At 40.7% G+C, this 20,975-nt stretch overlaps 8 protein-coding genes across 10 annotated transcripts; all 8 read left to right on the plus strand.

Moving 5' to 3' along the window:
* The first annotated feature begins 4,896 nt into the window (after nt 1-4,896).
* Nucleotides 4,897-5,558, plus strand: LOC130690072 (pro-resilin-like). Its single transcript, XM_057513048.2, has 3 exons — nt 4,897-4,948; nt 5,068-5,166; nt 5,229-5,558. The coding sequence occupies exons 1-3, from the start codon at nt 4,940-4,942 to the stop codon at nt 5,460-5,462; spliced, it is 342 nt and encodes a 113-aa protein (XP_057369031.1). The 5' UTR covers nt 4,897-4,939; the 3' UTR covers nt 5,463-5,558.
* Nucleotides 5,559-6,500: 942 nt separating this feature from the next.
* Nucleotides 6,501-7,053, plus strand: LOC130690073 (pro-resilin-like). The gene is made up of 3 exons (XM_057513049.2): nt 6,501-6,509; nt 6,660-6,755; nt 6,814-7,053. The coding sequence occupies exons 1-3, from the start codon at nt 6,501-6,503 to the stop codon at nt 7,051-7,053; spliced, it is 345 nt and encodes a 114-aa protein (XP_057369032.1).
* A 949-nt stretch (nt 7,054-8,002) lies between these two features.
* Nucleotides 8,003-8,713, plus strand: LOC130690071 (pro-resilin-like). Of its 2 annotated transcripts, none has more exons than XM_057513047.2 (3): nt 8,003-8,047; nt 8,212-8,307; nt 8,375-8,713. In XM_057513047.2, the coding sequence occupies exons 1-3, from the start codon at nt 8,039-8,041 to the stop codon at nt 8,612-8,614; spliced, it is 345 nt and encodes a 114-aa protein (XP_057369030.1). In that variant the 5' UTR covers nt 8,003-8,038; the 3' UTR covers nt 8,615-8,713. The 2 variants fall into 2 exon arrangements, with proteins under 2 accessions (XP_057369030.1, XP_059351532.1); XM_059495549.1 differs by having other exon boundaries at nt 8,034-8,051.
* Nucleotides 8,714-9,427: 714 nt separating this feature from the next.
* On the plus strand, nt 9,428-10,189 carry LOC130690070 (pro-resilin-like). The gene is made up of 3 exons (XM_057513046.2): nt 9,428-9,535; nt 9,700-9,798; nt 9,859-10,189. The coding sequence occupies exons 1-3, from the start codon at nt 9,527-9,529 to the stop codon at nt 10,096-10,098; spliced, it is 348 nt and encodes a 115-aa protein (XP_057369029.1). The 5' UTR covers nt 9,428-9,526; the 3' UTR covers nt 10,099-10,189.
* A 786-nt stretch (nt 10,190-10,975) lies between these two features.
* On the plus strand, nt 10,976-11,751 carry LOC130690067 (pro-resilin-like). The gene is made up of 3 exons (XM_057513042.2): nt 10,976-11,024; nt 11,209-11,331; nt 11,391-11,751. The coding sequence occupies exons 1-3, from the start codon at nt 11,016-11,018 to the stop codon at nt 11,628-11,630; spliced, it is 372 nt and encodes a 123-aa protein (XP_057369025.1). The 5' UTR covers nt 10,976-11,015; the 3' UTR covers nt 11,631-11,751.
* Nucleotides 11,752-12,383: 632 nt separating this feature from the next.
* Nucleotides 12,384-13,288, plus strand: LOC130690069 (pro-resilin-like). The gene is made up of 3 exons (XM_057513045.1): nt 12,384-12,468; nt 12,627-12,725; nt 12,789-13,288. Exons 1-3 carry the CDS (start codon nt 12,460-12,462, stop codon nt 13,032-13,034), a joined length of 354 nt encoding a protein of 117 aa, XP_057369028.1. The 5' UTR covers nt 12,384-12,459; the 3' UTR covers nt 13,035-13,288.
* Nucleotides 13,289-15,223: 1,935 nt separating this feature from the next.
* On the plus strand, nt 15,224-15,921 carry LOC130690068 (pro-resilin-like). The gene is made up of 3 exons (XM_057513044.2): nt 15,224-15,330; nt 15,412-15,525; nt 15,594-15,921. The coding sequence occupies exons 1-3, from the start codon at nt 15,325-15,327 to the stop codon at nt 15,837-15,839; spliced, it is 366 nt and encodes a 121-aa protein (XP_057369027.1). The 5' UTR covers nt 15,224-15,324; the 3' UTR covers nt 15,840-15,921.
* A 1,440-nt stretch (nt 15,922-17,361) lies between these two features.
* Nucleotides 17,362-18,702, plus strand: LOC130690047 (pro-resilin-like). 2 transcript variants are annotated; one of them, XM_057513015.2, is made up of 4 exons: nt 17,362-17,504; nt 17,614-17,847; nt 18,016-18,111; nt 18,185-18,702. In XM_057513015.2, the coding sequence occupies exons 1-4, from the start codon at nt 17,496-17,498 to the stop codon at nt 18,602-18,604; spliced, it is 759 nt and encodes a 252-aa protein (XP_057368998.1). In that variant the 5' UTR covers nt 17,362-17,495; the 3' UTR covers nt 18,605-18,702. The 2 variants fall into 2 exon arrangements, with proteins under 2 accessions (XP_057368998.1, XP_057368995.1); XM_057513012.2 differs by having other exon boundaries at nt 17,614-18,111.
* Nucleotides 18,703-20,975: the final 2,273 nt, after the last annotated feature.

Genomic DNA, 20,975 nt, shown 5'->3' on the forward strand with positions numbered 1-20,975 from the left:
TACACGAAACGTGGCAGTCCATTCTTCTGAAATTTCTCTCTGTTTCTTCCGTTAAAATGTTCAATTACACACGAAGGCCGAAAGAGCTCACGTCGGGTAATAATAAAGCGCTTTTTCATTATCATCGTATGCACTTCATTACAGAAACTAACTTGTGGCATCATGAACTAATTGTGCACGTTTTTCGCCATGTCAAAAGTCGCTTTATTATTATTCATTCTGTACTACTCGCCTTTCACTCCCATTCTTTCCTTTCTCTTGCTAAGATGCTGCACTGTTGTATCACAACGAAACAGTCCTGTCTAGTCACAATCTTTTCCTTTCTTCTTTAAAATTTCCACCATCATCTATTTAATAATTTTTTCTTTCCCCAGCCTGTAAGACGATGGCCTTATCGCATAACTACCTGCTGGTATAGCAAAAGCCTCCAGCCTCCGCGGCGGGACGTCCGCACAGATATGAACCGCTGATTCTTGGCTGTGTGTGAGCTACATGATTTCCGATTCATTAGAGCAGGACACGCAAACGAACTGCCATCCTCTACACGGATAGTATACAACCCACACGAAGCATTTTTGTTTTTTTTGTTTTTTTTAAACAAAAAATATGTATGCATTGAATTTACATACAACCCCATTCACCTCCATCTATTTTCGTGTGTGTCATCTTCGATATGTTGCGCTGTTTTCCCTTTTTGGGATTTTTCGTTCAACTTTTCGTTCGTTCGCGGCCAAAGAGGAGGAAAGTGTGCACACGAAGCTGTAAAATGCAAGAAAATGGCCTAGAGTTTTTACAGAGTTTATATGACCTCAATGTGAAATGACCCTGTCGCTATAGTTTCTAAACAAAACATTTTTTAGCATAAAAATATATATAAGCAATTGATAACACGGGATGAGAGCATGGCTGTTCGAGAAAGGCGACCAGCAAAACATGAAGACCAACTGTCAGATCGAAAAGAGCGAACGAAGACGTGACCGCGGTACCGAAAAACAGCGCTTCTGAATCGGTCGTGATGTTGTGCTCCGATATGCAATGCACAAACTTAACATTGTATACGAATTTGCATACGCGGGGAGTGAAACTATTATGGTATATACCTACTTTTCTCATTGTTTTCTAATTTTTTTTTCTTTCCCTCTCTTTCAGAAATGGTAGAACCCAAAAATAGAGAGAGCCCATCGTAAACATTTTAAGGAGAACGTCCCGAATCTTCGTCTTCTGAACGTGTTTCAATAGATCGAATCAAAGACAAAGAAGGGAAGAAAAAGAAAAAATTAATATCCACTCGCTTTCGTTCGTGATCATGTCAGCCGATTGAGAAAAAAAGAATCGAACAGTTAGAAAAAAAAAAAAAAGTATAGAAAACAGCAGTTCATTGTGCATGTCGGGTGCGCCTGTCACGACTACCGTCCGCACAATACGTTGCCTAATAGAAAATTGCTGGTTGAGTCCCTTTTTCTATGTGTGCATCGGTCGTTCTCGTGAATCCCGCGTTTTCGTAATTCTACATACAGCGTAACAGCAATGACATCGCACCATTGGAAATCAATGGACAATTGTCTCTTAAGGAGGTGTACAGGTACAAATCCAAGGCAACTCGACTTGTTGACCTTGCGGTTCAGCTATAAGATAATAAATAGAAATTCTAATGCTTTTTTTTTTGTTGTTGTACTTCTTCTTTTGTTGCAATTTCATAGTGAGAAATGACATGACCTTTGTAATTCATTGAGTTGGAACATACGTTCATTTTTAGCTGTGAATCACGTCAGCTGGTTGTGGAAAATTGTACCACACGCAATTGTCGTGGTGAGGAAGATCCACTGTTCGTATCTATAACAAGAGCTAAAAATAGCCCATCAATTTGTGTCGATAAAGGAAAGAAACCAAAGTACACAAACGAACAAAAACAAATTCTATATAAAGCAGTCCCGCGTGAGGAGAGAAAACAAAAAAAAAAGGCCACGCACCATAACGAAAGAACCTTGATGTGGTCCGCACGCGAAGGAGGCCGATGAAAACGTGACGAATCAGAATGTAAAGGCCTTAAACACACACGCTGTATCAATACATTAAATAATTGGACCACGGTTAAATAGCTTATAGGAGCGCGTGAACAGAGCACACAAATATACCTTATGGTATAGACTATGTGCGGTTTCATTATGCGTGAGTAACACGTGTTTCATAATAATGCCATTGAGAATAATAAGGAAACTCCGACTTGCAATCTGGCCGACTTTAATACAATTCAATTCCCCTGCTGTTTTTGTCTTGAATTTTTGTTTTCGTTCGGAATTTGGGGGAGGAAAAATGTCACCAAACCAATGGGAAGAAGAACCAACTGCGAATAATAACAATAGAAAAATTACAATAATTTATGCACAGGTTTGTTTCAATTCAAATAAAACGCGGGGCTTATTATGTAGAGCGTTGGCTCTAGTATAAACTCGTGGGCAAGTAGCGCAATGCGATTCATTCTGTCCCGCACTTGGCATTGAGACTTGTCAACATTTGCAATCGTGCAACACAATTCACGATGAACAAGGTAAGTGTTTATCTCTTATCAACATATCATTAAAACACTCGTATTTTTTACTTAATTGTTAATAATATATGTGTGATGTAAAAAAAAAAAGGTCGTTCAGGTTATCACATTAGCGGTCTTAATGGCAGTCACGACGTCAGCGCGACGCTGGCACGACCATTACATCCCTGATTCCTTGGCAATGGAAAATTCGCCACATATCAGCCGCGTTATGGTATACAATAATTACTTGAGTTCTCAGTTGATTAACATCTAGTACTATAAGGCATCCTGATATTTCATTTTAGCCACCACAGTCCTATCCTTCTGGCTGGTTTATCAAACGGGATTCGGATGTCCACCGTGAAACGACATTCACGTCCGGCGGTAGGCAGCCTATATCCAACAGTTACAGACATAGGGAAGCGAATCCAGCTGGCCTGAAACATCAAAGCTCAATCGATAACGTTGGCGGTTTCTTTGATAATCGAAGATTTCTGACCGATCTTTCGGATAACAAACGTCGTCAATCTTTCGAGCGATTTCACCCAACGAGGATTGTGCTAGGATAAAAGAGCCAATCCTATAATCTTGACTGTCCACTTTATCCTTAAACGTCTTGCGAGTTTCGAGAAATAATTTGATGGATTTAATGGGCGGTGATTCTAATCCGCCTCTCGTTGTACCGCTCAAAGAAACATGGATGTGCGTTTAGCTGCCACTTTCGAAAGATTCGATTGGTTCATTGATATCATCACTTACGAAGCTAATTCTTTTCCCACTTCGCACTTGATCACACCCATTCACTCAGTATATATATATATATATATTATTTTTTTTTTTTCTTAACCGTCCTCGAAAACCCGTGCCGAATGTGGCGAATTCACGATTTCTCCTTTTTGGCCGATTATAATCGCAGCCGATTGCGGCAGAGAACGTTTGAAAGTTTTTGTTTCCTATAATTACTATTTATGAAAAATTTGTAATAAATGTGGAATGCAATTAGATTTTGCGGCCATGCAAAATATTTCCAGCAAAAAAAAAAAGAGCCTTTGACAGGCCATCGGTTGAATCAGTGTTACTCTTATTAGATAGGCGGGATTTTGAAGTGCACTTCGGCTTTCTCTTGAAAAGCCTTTAACGACCTACTCGAGAGTTCGCACGATTCCCGAATGAAAATGACGAATCGGATCGATAATGGACGATTAGCGAACCGCCCCATTGTCCGATATTATCACGTGAACGTGCCGATTTGTTTTTTTTTTAAATCAACCGTTATTGCGGTACAACTAAATCGTTGGCTCTTTCGTGTGTGTTAGCCAACCCAAATTTTAGACAGGAATTTCAGAAAGAGATGGCATCGTTTCAGATTCACACGGCTGTCCCGTTACGTATACGCACTTTTCAAAACGTCAGTAAAAGAATGAAAAGTAATTAGAAAAAGAAGAAAGTGAATCCAGACCAGACGTGAAGAAACAGTAGGGAACATGCAGGAGGCTGATGTATAAGAACATTCACGGCCAGAGAAAACATTTTTTGGCAGGAGCAGGTTGAATAAGAGAATGTATGGAAGATCTGGAACAAGATGAAGACAAATAAGGTGCACAATATAATCATATAATAGTCCTATTTTTTTCACACACACAAAAGGGTTTTTTCACGGCCTTTTGGGGAAAGTGGAGTCGGGATGTGTACTCGCCAACGACGCCGACGTGATTGTATTACATAACAATCGCATAGAAGCAGCAATGCGTTACATTTCTTCTTTTTTTTTTAGCCTTCACTTGGCTAAGCGATTGGCTCGCGGGTGTCATCGGAAATAGAAAGTGTTGCATCCTACATTTTTTATTATAGGTTTCGGGAAAAACTACATTTCATAAAAAATAAATCTAGAAGCTTCATAAACTAGGGCGGGCTACGTTATATACCATGAATTCGTCACGTAATCAACGAAGGAAAAAATTCGATAGCCACCAATTTATTTTGAATAGCTTTGCCCCACAATGCATTAGAGCTTTTGTGGGCTATACATACCTACCGCAAATGCGCAATTATCGGAAACCCATCGCCATAAAAAATTATACGATCGGATTCCCAAAATGTCGGCCAATGACGTGTATTATGCGCCATGTATAGCGTCTCACTCGGTCAACGAAAGTTCTGGAGAAAAAAAAACAAAACAGGGATAGCTGTTCGACGTGCGCGTGGCTTCTTCGTATAACAAATAATTACATGTTTGGTTTTCAGTGGCCACCTGTGTGAACGACGTATGAGGTCTACCGAAACGGAAAGTGGAATGCATCACGTTTGAAAGGAATGCCTTTAGTATAAAGAGCCGATGCGATTCATAGCCAACCATCATTCACTTGCACTTTCTTGCAAACGAAAAATCAAGTCTCTTCATTCACAAAAATGAACAAGGTATGCAAAAATGTTCTTTTTACAACACTAGGTTCATATTTAGCCCTCAAACGATGCATTTTTGTGGGTGCCTATCCGCGATGGGTTCATTTTTAACAATAATTAATTCCTCTTCTTAGTTCATCATTGCTGCTGCGTTGCTGATGACTGTTGCTGTTGCTGCGGCTGCACCACAATCCTACCCTTCTGAGGCCAGCTCCAAGCCCTCCTACGATGACGTAAGCTTCAGTAAAATCTAAGTTACCTGTGATGTCATACTACAAATGGCGTTTAATCTTAGGCTCCAATGCCGTACAGTTTCGACTGGAGCGTGAAAGATGAGGAGAGCAAGAACGACTACGGCCACAAGGAGAGCAGCGATGGCAAAGTCGTGACCGGATCTTACCGCGTTGCCTTACCCGACGGACGCACTCAGATCGTTACCTACAGAGCCGATGATTACGGTTACGTCGCTGATGTCAAGTACGAGGGCGAAGCCCAGTACCCCGAATACAAACCGTCCTCAAAGTACTAAATGTTTTAATCGCACTGCAAATCGAAAATTGAATTTCTAATGTAATTTATTTTGAACGCAATACAAGCTCATAAAAAAGAGATTTTAATTATGTTATTTGTAATGGTCGTTATTACTGCTGGTTATCATGTGGTACAAACGAAATCGTTTCGCAATGAAGACATACAATATGCTTGATAAAGTACATAAAAACAAGTGTAGACTTCAGATTACAGCGATGACCATTTTCTCATTCTGAGAGATAAAGCAATTTAAAAAATGGTGTCGCTTTTGTGAAACGAAAATACATTGACCTTATTTACGACTATAGCGAAAATAAACGTCATTTTAAAACAGGGGGAATTAGTATCATAAGTCGTGGTTGCATATAGATCTTTTCTTGTATGTTTTTTTCACTGCCCTTTTCACCGTGCTTTACCTAAGGCCATATTACTTGGCTAAAATAATAATAAAAGAAGGGAGAGATATTACGGCGTGAGCTGATATAGTGATATGGGAGGTAGCCATACTATAGTCAAACAAATCACGAGGAAGAAACACAGTTGCATGCTGGGCAACATAACCCATACTTTCTCCGGCTTCTCTGCTTATACATAAACCAAATACAAAAAAAGGGGGAGGGAGATCAATTAAAAGTTTACGAATATGAAATTTCGTATATTCATCGCCATAACAATTTTTACAACCGGATTCCTGAAGTGAGAAATGACGCATTACATGCAAATTTAGCAATCTTCGTTTTGTTTTCCGGGCAATGAAAGTTTTTGAAAGGTGTCCACCTGACGACTCTGTGTAACGATTACATAAACCCGTGGGCCTTTTTTTGGTTGGTGACGGTTAATAATAGATCGCTTAGGGTGTTTCCCTCCTTCGAAATTGTTCGCGTGAAAATAGAGGCATGGTCTATACAGTGAAAACAGATGTCCATTTTGCGAAGGAATGCACGGTGGTATAAAAAGGCTATGATGATTCATGGCAAGCATCATTCACTTGCACTACTTTGCAAAGGAAAAAACAAATCTCTCCTCACTCACCAAAATGAATAAGGTTAGTAGTGTTTGAAGTTGGATGGCATTCAAATGCATTCTCGTGAAACCTGTACCGATTTGCATACTCAAAAAGGACACACAACGCCTTCCTGATTGATTCTCCAATAAATAAAATAAATCGTTTTTCTCTGTTGGGATTCTTTTACAGTTCATCATTGCTGCTATGTTGATGACGGTTGCTGTTGTTGCAGCTTTGCCGCAATCCTACTCGTCTGAGGCCAGCTCCAAACCATCCTACGATGACGTAAGGTTCACTTCAATTAATGTACCATGTAATCATAATAAAATGGAACCGTTTTCAGCCCCCGATGCCATACAGCTTTGATTGGAGCGTCAAAGATGAGGAGAGCAAGAACGACTATGCCCACAATGAGAAAAGTGACGGCAAAGTAACTACCGGATCTTATCGCGTTGCTCTTCCCGATGGCCGCACTCAGATCGTCACCTACAAGGCCGATGAAAACGGTTACGTCGCCGACGTCAAGTACGAAGGTGAAGCCAAATACCCTACTCCCGAATACAAGCCAGCATCCAAATACTAAATACTGTACGCTTACCGTATCATTTGCAGATCAACAAAATTATCCTGTTATGTAATTTATTTTGACCCTTCAGCGAAAATTACAATACAATCTCGTGAATACATGAAACAAACGTCTTTTTGCTTTACGATAACTGTGATGAGCACAAATGCCGAGCACATAAACATAGGGTATCATACCAAACGTTACGTGTATGATGAGGGCAATAAAAGCATATAGCGGGTACTACATAAATGAACGCCAGACCGTAATGTTTACAATGATGCTCGTTCATTCATGTGTAATATGACACATCATCCAGATTGCCACGCATTCGCCCATATAAAACGGTTCTATAAAGCTATTTCAAGTGAACGCTGAATCATTCCCTCCCGCTGAATCCCGAAAAATGATTAGCCCACTAACATAGTCCCTACCAACGTTTTTTTGGCACAAGGGTACGTGTATATAGAAATTCGCACGCATGACTTTACGTAGTGAATTCCAGAAACGGACGAATGTTCATCGCTGTCTTCACGTGAATCAGACATTTAAAAATGACGACTTTACATGCGCAATTACCAGCCACTCGTGGCCATCGAGATTACACGGTCTAATACGCCTCATATGGGATTTATCAGACATGACGTATTACACGCTGTGATGAGGCCTTTCCAAAATTCTCGTCAGACTCGACGAAAAGGAAAGTTTTTTTGTTTTCGAAAAGTATGTTAGTGTCCGTATGGCTTGGTCGTGACAAACGTGTAGACACCGTTGAACTATTTTTGGCAACCGTTGTAAGAGATTGCTGAATGTGGTTTCCCCGTCCGGCAAATCGTAGTTTTCTCGTGAAAACCGACGTGTTCCGTTTAAATGGAAGGGTGGAGTTTGTGACCGTAGGAATATATACGAGTAGTATAAAAGGCAAACACAGATCCATAGTCAAACATCATTCACTTGTACTTTCTTGCAAAAGGAAAACAAACCTACCCACTCCCGAAAAAAAATGAACAAGGTACGTAAGCCATTGACTTAAAGCTGAGTGGTATTTCATTGTAAAGCACTCTGCATGAGCAATGCCGATTTGCATAGAGGATAAATGTCAATGCGTTTGTTGATCATTTCTCCCAAACAAACCAAACATGATTTACCACTCATTTTTTAAAACTTAATTTCCAGTTCATCGTTGTTGCTATGCTGATGATGGTTGCTGCCGCCGCAGCTGCACCACAATCGTATCCATCAGAGCCTAGTGCCAAACCGTCTTATGACGAAGTATGTTTCAATTTGAATTATAATTATCCGATCGTTCATTTTCATGATATAATGAAACAAATTTTAGGCTCCAATGCCGTACAGCTTCGACTGGAACGTCAAAGATGACGAGAGCAAGAACGACTACGGACACAAGGAGATCAGTGATGGCAAAGTCGTGACTGGATCTTACCGCGTTGTCCTGCCCGATGGCCGCACTCAGATCGTCACCTACAAGGCCGATGAAAACGGATACGTCGCCGACGTCAAGTACGAAGGTGAAGCCCAATATCCAACACCCGAATACAAACCGGCCAGCAAATACTGAATATTGTGAACATAATGGTTTATTGTTTGTGTATTTATTTTTTGAGACTCAAGTGAAATGAACCGAAATATAATTACGTGAAAACATCAACAAAACATTTCATAAGCTTTTTTTTATGTTATTAAAACGTTTGCCAGCTTCCGAGTGTTATATAACGAAAAAGAATGCTATACCATCATGAATGTTTGCCGCATATAAGGATGGAATAATGAGAGCAAAGGAAAAGTCTCACTCTTAAAATGATTAAACAAAACTTTGAAGATTTATGTGTTCCACATTGCTGGACCCTGTTGTCTTCTTTACAGGCGTATAACGGAATGAAATTTTAAGCCTTCTGATAATCACTCGGAAAATTCATTTGCCGTAAATAAGAATGTAGCAACATGTCTGAACATGAAAAACCGTCCCTCATAAAACGGAGATTAGCATACTGAATCAAATAACGTAAAACGAATATATTTCATCGTCTCTTACTAGTCAAATGATAAACGATACAATGCGTAGCACCAATACCTGACATTTTAAATACAATGTTTATGTGCTATCTCTAATAGGAGGCTATCATCAGCGATACAAAGACATACACGATGAGTTAAACTATAGATCGGACTGGGCCGAGGAAAGTTCCGAAAGGTGCATGTGTTCCTATGGCTCCTCTCTCTGCAACAATCACTTTACAGCCCTTTTGGCTTTCGTTGGCATTTGGCAATCGTAAAAGAAGATGCCAAGAGAATTTCCCATTCCAGCAAATCGCCCTTGGAAAAATGGACGAGGTCTAACTAAATCGAAGGTGGAGCGTTGGTCTTTGAAAGAAAATGCGCATGGTATAAAAAGGCAATCGTGATTCATATCCAACCATCATTCACTTGCACTCTTCCTTGCAAAGAAAAACAAATCTCCCCACTCAAGAAAATGAACAAGGTACGTAAGTATTCTTTATAAGGATAATATCAAATGTAATAACAACAGAATTTTGATGAGAACGTGCTCCATAGAAAGCGTGTAAATGAATTGTCATTCATCTTTGCTAACGATCGCTTATAATTCATTTCCTTACGACTGATGGTCTGAACTTGTACTTTTAGTTCATCATTGCTGCTGCTATGTTGATGATGGTTGCTGTTGCTGCAGCTGCACCGCAATCCTACCCATCAGAGGCTAGCTCCAAACCCTCTTACGATGAAGTAAGAGTCAGTATATAATTCAGTTATTTGTATCATACGCTAAAGATGAACTGCTTTTAGGCTCCCAAACCGTACAGTTTCGACTGGAGCGTGAAAGATGAGGAGAGCAAGAACGACTACGGCCACAAGGAGAGCAGCGACGGCAAAGTCGTGACCGGTTCTTACCGTGTCGCCCTCCCCGATGGCCGCACTCAGATCGTGACTTATAAAGCCGATGAGAACGGATATGTCGCCGAAGTGAAATACGAAGGAGAGGCCCAATACCCAACACCCGAATACAAACCGGCCTCCAAATACTGAACTCTGTAACAACAAACGTCTTGTTCCCAATTGGCAATTTTCTCTTTGTGTATTTATTTATTGAGATAAATAGAAGAGTATGGAAATAGAATCACGTGAAAACAGCAACAAAATATTCGATTTTCTAAAAATGAAAAATGTTGGTGTTGCATACACAATTGAAGAGAATGCCACCGTGCATTATATAGCAGCGTGAACGGGAATAAAATTGTTTCTCCAAAAACGATCAAACAAAACGCTGAGGATAGATTTGGTGTCCTTGCTGCATACTGAAATTAACATGTAACGAATTTCAAGGGGTCTATCGCAAGCGATTAACGTAATTAAATAAATTCTAATATCTTCTTCAAAATGAATTGCTGAGCTCGCTTGCCGGAAACATGAATTGTGCAGCATCATATGAAAATAAAAGGCCATCTCCCCCCAGAATAGAAGAGCAGGTTAATCAATTGAGTAAAAATGAAGACTGAAGGATTCAGTACATCAATGCACAACTAGCAAACATTTCATAAATGAAAATAATTCTATGTGCTATACCCAATGTAAAACTACCAGCAATGCACATACTGTTATAAAATACGCATGATTAGTTCTCCCAAGTTGCAATCGGATAGGGCCAATGAAAATTCCGAAAGGTGCGTAGGTGTCCCTACGGTTTCTCTGTCCGCAACAATCACGTTCAGCTCTTTTTGATTTTCGGTTGGCAATCGTAAAAAGAAAAGAATTGTTTGAGGGTGTTTCCTCATCTGGAAAATCGCCGCTGGAAAAGTGGATCGTACACTGGAACGAAGGTGGAGCGTTCGTCCGTGTGAAGGGGAAAATGCACATAGTATAAAAAGGCAACCGTGATTCATAGTCAACATCATTCACTTGCAATTTCTTTCAAACGCAGAACCAACTCTCCTCACCCAAGAAAAATGAACAAGGTACGTAAAACTATTATTCTGAAGGCTCGGGTGATATTGCAAGCAATGGACCCCGGGAGAGTTGCACCAATTTGCATAGAAAGCATAGAGCGAGCAATTCGTTTTTCTGCAATGGTCATTCATCAATAAGACAAAAATGATGTATCGCATTCACACCTTTTTTTTTTAAACCCAATTTTTCCAGCTCATCATTGCTGCTGCTGTGTTGATGACGGTTGCTGTTGCCGCAGCTGCACCGCAATCTTACTCGTCTGAGGCCAGCTCCAAACCGTCCTACGAGTCTAACGCCAAACCATCCTACGATGACGTAAGTTTCACTATCATTAATTTACCCTTTTAATTATACTAAAATGAAATCGTTTTCAGGCTCCAATGCCGTACAGCTTCGACTGGAACGTCAAAGATGATGAGAGCAAGAACGACTACGGACACAAGGAGACCAGCGACGGCAAAGTCGTCACCGGTTCTTACCGTGTCGCCCTCCCCGATGGCCGCACTCAGATCGTCACTTATAAAGCCGATGAGAACGGATATGTCGCTGAAGTGAAATACGAAGGAGAGGCCCAATACCCAACACCCGAATACAAACCGGCCTCCAAATATTAAATGTTGCAAAAAAAAAACAACTGGCTGATTGCAGATAGACTATTTTTCCTCTTGTGTAATTTATTTCGGACGTGTACAAAAAAGAAACAATACAATGACGTGAGAACCTGAAAAAGAAAAAGAGATTGTACTTATTTATTAACTTTTCCTGTAAATACTGTTGTTTCATCGTGGACATGTAATTACGATTCGCATCTTGTAGGAAAACCAAGTGGAGCATAGTTTTATAAAACATAATAATAAATGTAGGACCCAGAAGCACGAAACGATACATTTACATAAGGAGCGATAAAATCAGAATAATTGATTCCCTTTACGAATGTGTGATTGCGTGGTGTCTAGTACGTATATTGAATGAATCAGTGATAGTGAGTCTTGTATTTGCAGTTATAATTACCGCAACCCCGAACCTAAAAAATAATTAAGGGTTGCGGATGAATAACTACCAGGCATTCAGCACCACTGTAAAAACTATAAAATTCAATGCCTTAATAAAAAAATTATAATAATTGACCCATAACATTGCACGCAAAATGAAAATTTTCATTGTGCGGACTTCACGATGTGACACTTATGAAAGTGAGTTGGAAATTCGTTGGGCTTTGTTGGTCAGCGTTATGTAATAGCAGATTAGTGAGGGTGTTTTCCCCTCCCAGCAAAATTGCTCCCGTGAAAATTGAAAGCATTTTGAGGTCTACCCGGAGAAAGAGGAGGGGTGTGCCCGTCCGTCGTAAACATAGTATAAAAAGGCAACGGAGATTCACGACAATCAGTCACTTGCATTTTCTTGACAACAGCAAAAACAATTCATCCGAAAGCTCTCTGAAAAATGAACAAGGTACGTCAAAGCATTGTTTAACGCAGCAATATCAAGCAACAGCTTTTTCGTGAGTGCTGTCATTTTGCATAGGCAAATGAGAGTGAATACAAAATCCTTCTTTAATTTCTTTATGATTATAAATCGTTTTTCACGGTTGGTTGTCTAATATTCTACAGTTCATCACTGCCATTGCTATGCTGATGATTGTTGTTGTGGCTGCAGCTGCACCACAATCTTATCCATCACCATCCAGCGCCAAACCCTCTTACGATGATGTGAGTTCCAGTTTGTTTTGTCATTTGTTAATTTCCGCACTAATATCGAACTCCAAATTTCAGGCTCCGATGCCGTACAGTTTCGACTGGAGCGTGAAAGATGAGGAGAGCAAGAACGACTACGGCCACAAGGAGAGCAGTGATGGCAAAGTCGTGACCGGATCTTACCGCGTCGCTCTTCCCGACGGCCGCACTCAAATTGTCACCTACAAGGCCGACGAGAACGGATACGTCGCTGATGTGAAATATGAAGGAGAAGCTAAATACCCCGAGCCCAGCAACGAATACAAACCTTCTCCCAAGTACTAAGAAATTATAGAAGTCCCTGCAAATTACATCTTGTAAATTATTTCCCTTAAATGTATAAGAAAGACGATACACTCTCTCGAAATCTTAGTTTCAAACAAATTAAACAACTTTGTCTGTTTTTGCGTGCCGAAAATGCTTATGCGTGCTGTTGCAATTTACGTGAGACTATAGAACAACAAAGGGTATCATACCGTATACATTTAAAGAGTCTTTCATCTCCTGTAAAAAAAGAAATACAAATTAGCCAACGTGAATCAGTGCTGTGTGTGTTTTATCTCTGTCGAAAATATAAAAAGTGAATATTCTAACAACTGGGTCAAAGACGACATAGTTTACAACGCACTGATTAAACCAAATCCTTTTTTTTTTCTTAAACCGGGGACACACAAGAAAGACATTTCTCCGAGGGCTTTCCTACCCCGCAGAGTCGAAGGACATGTATTGAAATGATTTTCATTTGAGGCTCCCTGAGGTTTTTGGCCTGTGGCTAAAGCTCATCCGTATCTCGTACTTCATTCTGATATCAAAATGAAAAAAAAATGTAACACAAAATACCGAACTCGAGCCATTGATATAGTACGACGGGGGCACAAAGCAATTGAAGATCGGGTATACCAATGAGCCTTCCCACGCCAGCCTGATCACACATGAACCTGTTGTATTTCATTATACGTCTATTAATTTTCTTTTTCGCTTTTACTTATTATTTGTTATCTTCTTATTCTTCTTCCCAGACTCGTTGTCCTACTTCTCTTGGCTTTTACACCGTCGGTTGCCCTTCACGAATTACGGCGCGTATGCACAAATGCGTACCCTCATGCGTCGTTTAACCAAGGAAAATTGCGTGAACTTCGTGCTCTTATAGTAAAGGTTTCCCTACGCCTCTGCCAACAATCGCTCTCTATATCTGAACTATATATCTACATACTTTGTATTTTGCTTAAGTGCAGGTGCGTTGAGCACGATCGTGTGAAAGCGAATTTATATTTTGTAAGTTTTCTTATTTCATTTTAGAGGCATGCTCCGTAAGCAAATGGAGAAGGGTGTACATAGAAATAACTTTATGAAATTACAGGACATCGTACCCACAAACGTATGCATAAAAAATTTTTAATTAGTTTTGAATGAAGACCTTCGGTTCAAATAGGGATTTTAATTGGCCTTTCGTTCGTTTCCGTTTTCTTAAAAAAACAAGTGACTGTTGTAGTAATGAAAAAAGTAGTTTCTGATACGCGTAATGGTATGATGCCTTGACGGTTGGAAAGTTAAGATTACGTAACCCGGTTGAGCGCAACTCATGCAGTTACAATGCGCGTCGTGCCTCACATTTCGAATTCCTGCGGTTTTACCAATGGCTGCACCTTGTTCCGCGTTTACGGATCGGCACGTTCATCAGCCGAAATAAGCGCAATGATTCGGAGCTTCTCGCTGATTGCAAACTCAGATTATCATAGTTGAAAACACAAACTAGATTGAAAAATGCACAGCATCATTGGCAAGTGCCTTTTTATTCCGAGGAAATTCATAACAGCAAATCATGTAGTTTGCGAAACGCAATCCAATCATGTCGTAAAAAAAAAAATATAAAGTGGCACTCTTTCACCTGCATTGCACGTAATTACAGGGCGCTCTATGTCCACGTCCATTTAGCACAATTCCAGAATGCCGCCAATCAAGCGAATAGCTCATATAAAATGCGATTAAACGTAATGACGAGGGGGCCCATCAATTGAACTTGACGATGTATGGTAAAGCAAAGCCAGTTGATAAAAACAATAGTATTTATTGGCCAATTGAACTGCAACAATTTTGAAGTAAATCAACGGCTACAGCGATAAGATGAGAAACAAGTGAACCAAGTCGGCGTGCGACGGGCCAGTTTGCGTCGCACGATGATGTAGAGTGAGGAGGCGGAAAATGCTGTATGTCATTACAAAGTGACGGGCATCGTTTTGTTTAGCAATAACGGCCGATACACTGAATACAAGCAGGATAATTAGCGAAAAAGAAAGCGAAAGGGACCGAGAGAGTTTCTCGATGTGAGAGTGTTTTACTTGGCACAACAGGAAAGCCCAAGCCCCCAAAACGGTGTGAGAAATGGATCTAGCCGACGGGGTAACTGGCCATTTCCATCCTTTCTATAGAAGGTCGGACTGCCCGTTTTTCAGCCGACTCTCCTGCACGCCCAACTCGTAAAAAACAATCGTGGGTATATAAAGGGACCGGTGAACCATTTCCAATCATCAGTTCTACCCTTTGAACAGTCCAGTCCACTCTTCACTCAGCAAACATGAAGGTAAAACCATCAACTACAATATATTTTTAAAAACACATATTTAAAGTTTAGAAACGTTGTTTGTTTTCTTAAATAAACTAGTTCATCGTTTTGACCACTTTGATCGCCGTCGCTCTCGCTGCTGAACTTCCCGCTTATCCTCAGCCTTCGTACCCGGCCCCAGCTGCTGCTGGTTACGCCAAAGCCGAAGAATACGTAAGTTTGATCATTTAAAATTTCAATTAGCTCTTTTATTAAGAATGAATTCGATTTTTCTTCTATAGCCGCCCATGCCTTACAGCTTCGATTGGGCTGTGAAAGATGAGGAGAGCAAGAACGACTACGGCCACAAGGAGAGCAGCGATGGCAAAGTCGTGACCGGATCTTACCGCGTCGCTCTTCCCGACGGCCGCACTCAAATTGTCACCTACAAGGCCGACGAGAACGGTTACGTCGCTGATGTGAAGTACGAAGGCGAAGCCAAGTATCCAGCACCCGAATACAAACCGGCCGACAAACCTTCTTATTAAAACCTGTACCTACGTTCATACGAAAACATTTGTTGTAATATATTCAAAAAATACATTGGCGAATTTTCAGAAAAAAACATAAGAGGATTCCATTTTCTTAAATCTAATCGTTGGGGTGTTGGAAATGGAAATTCTTTTCTCCGCCATTAGAGACGTGGTTTGCGCTTTCTTCTCCAATCTCATTGACTGTATTTTTGCATGGCATCATCGCAGTGCCAATCTGCTCGACAATTGCATGAACCATCGCGGCCGTGGTTTGTCAAATTTCTATATTCACAAGCTCGTCTCTGTGCAATGGCTGCTGTGATTAGTGCACAGATTAAAGCCATATTAGAGATTTCGACTTCGTTCGCTTGTATCGTTGGAGAAAAAATATCGCGAGAAAGTGAAACCGATATTTAATTATTTTGGTTGAATAGCAATTTGCATTTTCAAAAATGGAAGAATAGCAAACAGAAAGAAAAAAAAATTGCTCGGTCTACAGGAGCCTGTAATTATGCTATTGGCTTGACGTTAACGCGCATTTCGTGCAATTGGGGACAGGCCTCGGGAAAGACTTCTTCGGGACCAGCAATTCCGGTACGACGTTCGATTTACAATGGCCAGATGATGGGAATTGTTGCCTTTTTTTTTTCTCGTTTCGGTTTGATGCTCATTCGAGTCAAGTTGAGTCTTTCGCATTTCGCTCTCTCGCGTTGCAAAGTACATACAGAATAGATCAATCATCCCTCTCGTTAGTTAGCTATTCTTCATAGCCGCAACGGAGAAACCAAAGCAATGATAACAATCCGAAGATTGATAAACACCAAACAACGGGAATAAAAACATCTCGTGCATGAAGCCATAGCAAAAAAATTGCTTTCTGCATATTCAAAGTAGCCTTCTGTAGTATGTAGCCTACATGTTTACTTTGCCGTAATGTCACATATAGTCTGGCGTGAAAATCATGCAATTCTATTCCAACACGCTTTGACAATTCAATCGAAGCGCGAAAGGAATTGTGTACACAAATATATAAAAAAAAGGACATTATTTACTCTCTCTTTCATTGTAAAAATTGTCTTTCTTTTCATTAAAAACCGCCAATTGGACGCGGTGACGGTGGTTTTGCGACAAATAAACCACACATGCGTGTAGTGTCTCTTCTAATATGCTGGCGGGACTCACGGCGAAAGCGAGAGCCCTTCGTTGTACGACCGGCTGCAACAACGGAGAAGAGCATTGCATCGTGCGGGTTGAACGTGAAAGCTTTTCATCTTTAGGTCGTCTGAAAAAATTATTATTCGAAATTACGTGAACCAAATTTCGTGCCCAATGGAAGGAGTCCTCGCGAAAGTGAAAGGAGGAGTTGTGGGTGGAAGGATGAGCGAACGAGTATCCTGAGCATCTTCGGCGGAGGGTTTGCAGCACTACGGCCCCCCCTCGACAAGCCGCCCATCTCTTCGTGAAAGACACGACCAAGTGAAAAGTAAAAACTGAATCCTTTCAAGCGTGTGCACGCGCTTCTTTTCTTTTTGAGAAGATGAAAACTGTTCGGTTATAGCCTTGGCGGAGGTGTAGGCGGGCTGGTGATGTTCGGTATATAAGGACGGCTTGACTCGACGTCAAAGCATCAGTTCCTTCTCTGAAGCGTTCGACTCATCTACTTCCAACAATATGAATAAGGTATGTTTACTTTTGCAAACTAGAGTGGGTTCCATTTAAGTTAAACATTTTAAAACTAACTATTTCTAAACATTTTTGGCATTTCTTTTAAACACAAAAAATGGAACAGTACATCGTTTTAGCTGCTTTGGTTGCCGTAGCGATGGCCAAGCCGCAAGGTTATGGTGCAGCAGCCGGCCAACAGCAACAGGGTTACGGAGGCCAAGCTGGACAGCAACAGCAGAAGCCGGCATACGGAGCTCAGTCCGGAGCGGCTCAACAGCAACAAGGTTACGGTGCTCAAGTATCTGCTAGCGCTGGAGCTGGACAGAGTTATGGTGCTCAAAATGGAGCTGCCCAGCAGCAACAGGGCTATGGCTCTCAGGTTTCAGCAGCCGCTGGAGCTGGACAAAACTACGGAGCTCAATCTGGTGCTGCTCAACAGCAACAGGGTTATGGTGGTCAAGCCTTTGCTAGCGCCGGAGCTGGACAAGGTTATGGTGCTCAAAACGGAGGTGCCCAGCAGCAACAAGGTTACGGCGCATCCAGCACTCAGCAGAAACCAACTAATACTTACAACAGCAATGGAAACAGACCGTCCGCATCCGCTTCATCCTACGAACAGGAGGTAGTAATGCAACACAATTCTTAACTTAACTACGTGAATGTTTGCTAACATCTATTGAAATTCTATTAAACAGCAACCCCCCATGCCATACAAATTCGCTTACGCCGTCAAGGATGAGCCCACCCAGAACGACTACGCCCACGAGGCCGAGAGCGACGGCAAAGTTGTCACTGGATCTTACCGAGTCCTCCTCCCCGACGGCCGCACTCAGATCGTCACCTACCGCGCTGATGAGAACGGCTACGTCGCTGATGTCAAGTACGAAGGTGAAGCTCAATTCCCCGCACCATCCAACGGCAATGGCAACTACGGCAATGGCAATGGTGCTGGAAGCAACAACTACGGCAATGGCAACGGTGCTGGAAGCAACAACTACGGCAGTGGCAGCAACGGAAATGGCAACGGAAACAATGGCTATGGAAATGGCAATGCCAGGCCCAGTGGAAACGGCAACAACTACGGCAACGGAAACAAACCCAGCTCTTCATATTAACAAGCTTAAAGATGTCGTGACTTCTGTATTGTATGGTCGTCATGTTCAACTATTTTTTTACGAATCACTATCAAATTGAAATATACATTATGGTAATTTACTTACTCCAAACAAATACTCTCTCGCTTTCTTTTCATTATTAGATTCGATTAGTTTTGAAAAAAAAAAGGGAGAGCGCCCTAACAAATAATTTGAATGGGATCCGTCATCCACCGTTTTCGTGATCGTGCACAGTCGTGCTAATAAGTTGTGAAGTCAAAAACAGAGCAAACACGACACGGTTATTTTCGTCTTGCAAAACAATTGGCTTCAAGTAATTAAATATCGAGACATCATTTGAAATGAATGGGCTGCCATCGAGAAAGAAGAAAAAAGTCTGCGGTCTCACCGCAGAATTTGCATAACTTTAAAAGCACCGTAGATATAGTACGCCAATCTCTCTTTACTTTCCTGATGCACTAAAGGCCAGCCTATTAAGAACCGAATCAGCGAAATATAAATTTTGACATTCGAAAGCGCTGAAGCGAAATTTGATCAATTTGCGGAGTGGAGGACGCTACGCTCAATCAATCATCACAGGTTTCAGATTACAATCGGCCGCGTGTTCCACGATGATGTATAAAGCCAGCATATCTCTTCTTAATACCCGGTAATAATGGCTGGATTCTATCTCCTCACACACTCTTTTTTTTATGTATAACAAAGAAGTTGGAAACTTTCAATCTCGCTTTTATACGTAGCGAGGTCACACAGTAATAAAAACACCACGATTCTGATTCTAATGTGAAACATAAAAATTGTTTTGTTATCTGTTAAAAGTCCGACGTCAAGTAAATTAAGGGAAAAAGAATATAATAACTTGAGAGAGTGTTAAATACGTTCCTGTGCAAATTATGCGTCATTACTCTTCCAAAAATACACGCGAGATGTTTGAAAAACAAGCGCAAACCTTTACGTCGTTCTTGGTTGAACTGTCTTTAGCAAATTTCGCCAAATAACGGAAACAGAAAAAAAAATCAAATGGTTAGTTTTACTTATCTAAAATGCTATCCCCCGAAAGAGGTTCTCTCACGCATCGGTTATTAAACAGTAGGGAAAGTTCGTCCGACCGGAAAGCCTAAGGCTTATCCATACATGCTGACACGCTCGCATGTGAAACAAACCTTCAAATATAAACGCTGTAATTAAAACCAAAAAAAAAAAAGAGAAATAGTTTTTGAAATCTATCAACTCTTTTTATCAATTATGTTTTAAAAAGAGGCTACCCCGTTCAACTCTGTAGTCCGTTTAGTGAAAAGTGTGTTGACTACAAACCATCTACAATCTCAGATGAGATGGAAAGCAAAAGAAAAATGGTTTGCGAATTATTAGGTCGGATGTTGGTTGTTGATATGTCAGATGTTGTAATTCATCCCTGATGCATCTACGACATATTATACGTGCAAACGAGAGTCTTTTTTCTGTGTTTTTGCAAAGAAAGGTGAATGATGGGAGCCTAGGCAACCACTACCACAACACGCAATAGTCGAATGACAATCGTTTGCTACTTGATGTGGGGATCAATCATCAATTTACCGCTCTCTTCAAATTGCTCACTTTCTCCTAAGGGTTTCTTCTCGTTGATTTCCAGCTTTGATGTGACAATACCCAAAGACGTTCACAACGTCCTACTTTGACAGGAATCCCCAATTTTGACGGAAACACAGTTGGCCATTCAAAACATTTCCCGAAGTATTCTTTATAGTTTAGAACAGCTGCCTTAAAATCTTTTGTAAAAGTGTGGCTTATATAATTGTGAACGACTTGTTTCTTTTTATCCGTTGCTCTCCGTGAAAAGCAAGTAGGTCAGAGAGAACAGCATAGCACACTATTATGAAAAAAGAGAATTCTAATCGCTGCATGAGGCGGAATAAAGAAATCGTCCGGATTCTCATCGTCTGGAAAGTCAAAAAAAATTAAACTAGTGCATCATGATCTCGATAAGTTTCCTTATTTCGTTTTCCTCATAATGGCAGATGGAATTGTTTCATCCGGCATCTATGTGTTTTCTTTTATAGCAAGATTTTCCATCGATATCCAATCCGCATTCGGAGATAGCGAACATCCTAACACAACAAGTCCTTAGTTATTGGTAGCGCTAAACCTAGTTCACACCGGATATCCTAAGACTCTATTTTCAAAACACGTAGTAATTTTCATTTTTCATTATTCGAAAAACAATTGATTAAAAAAAAAAGATGAACGCGTGATCAGATAATGTCAGCCAAGCAGAGTCGATCGGTGTGGTAATCTAACTTTCTTTTTATAACCATATAGTTTTTCAGATTGGGTTTTATGTTTGGAACAAACCGTCATTTCAATCTCGATCTCC

Source organism: Daphnia carinata, chromosome 6, assembly GCF_022539665.2.
Source record: "Daphnia carinata strain CSIRO-1 chromosome 6, CSIRO_AGI_Dcar_HiC_V3, whole genome shotgun sequence".
Lineage (NCBI taxonomy): Eukaryota > Metazoa > Arthropoda > Branchiopoda > Diplostraca > Daphniidae > Daphnia > Daphnia carinata.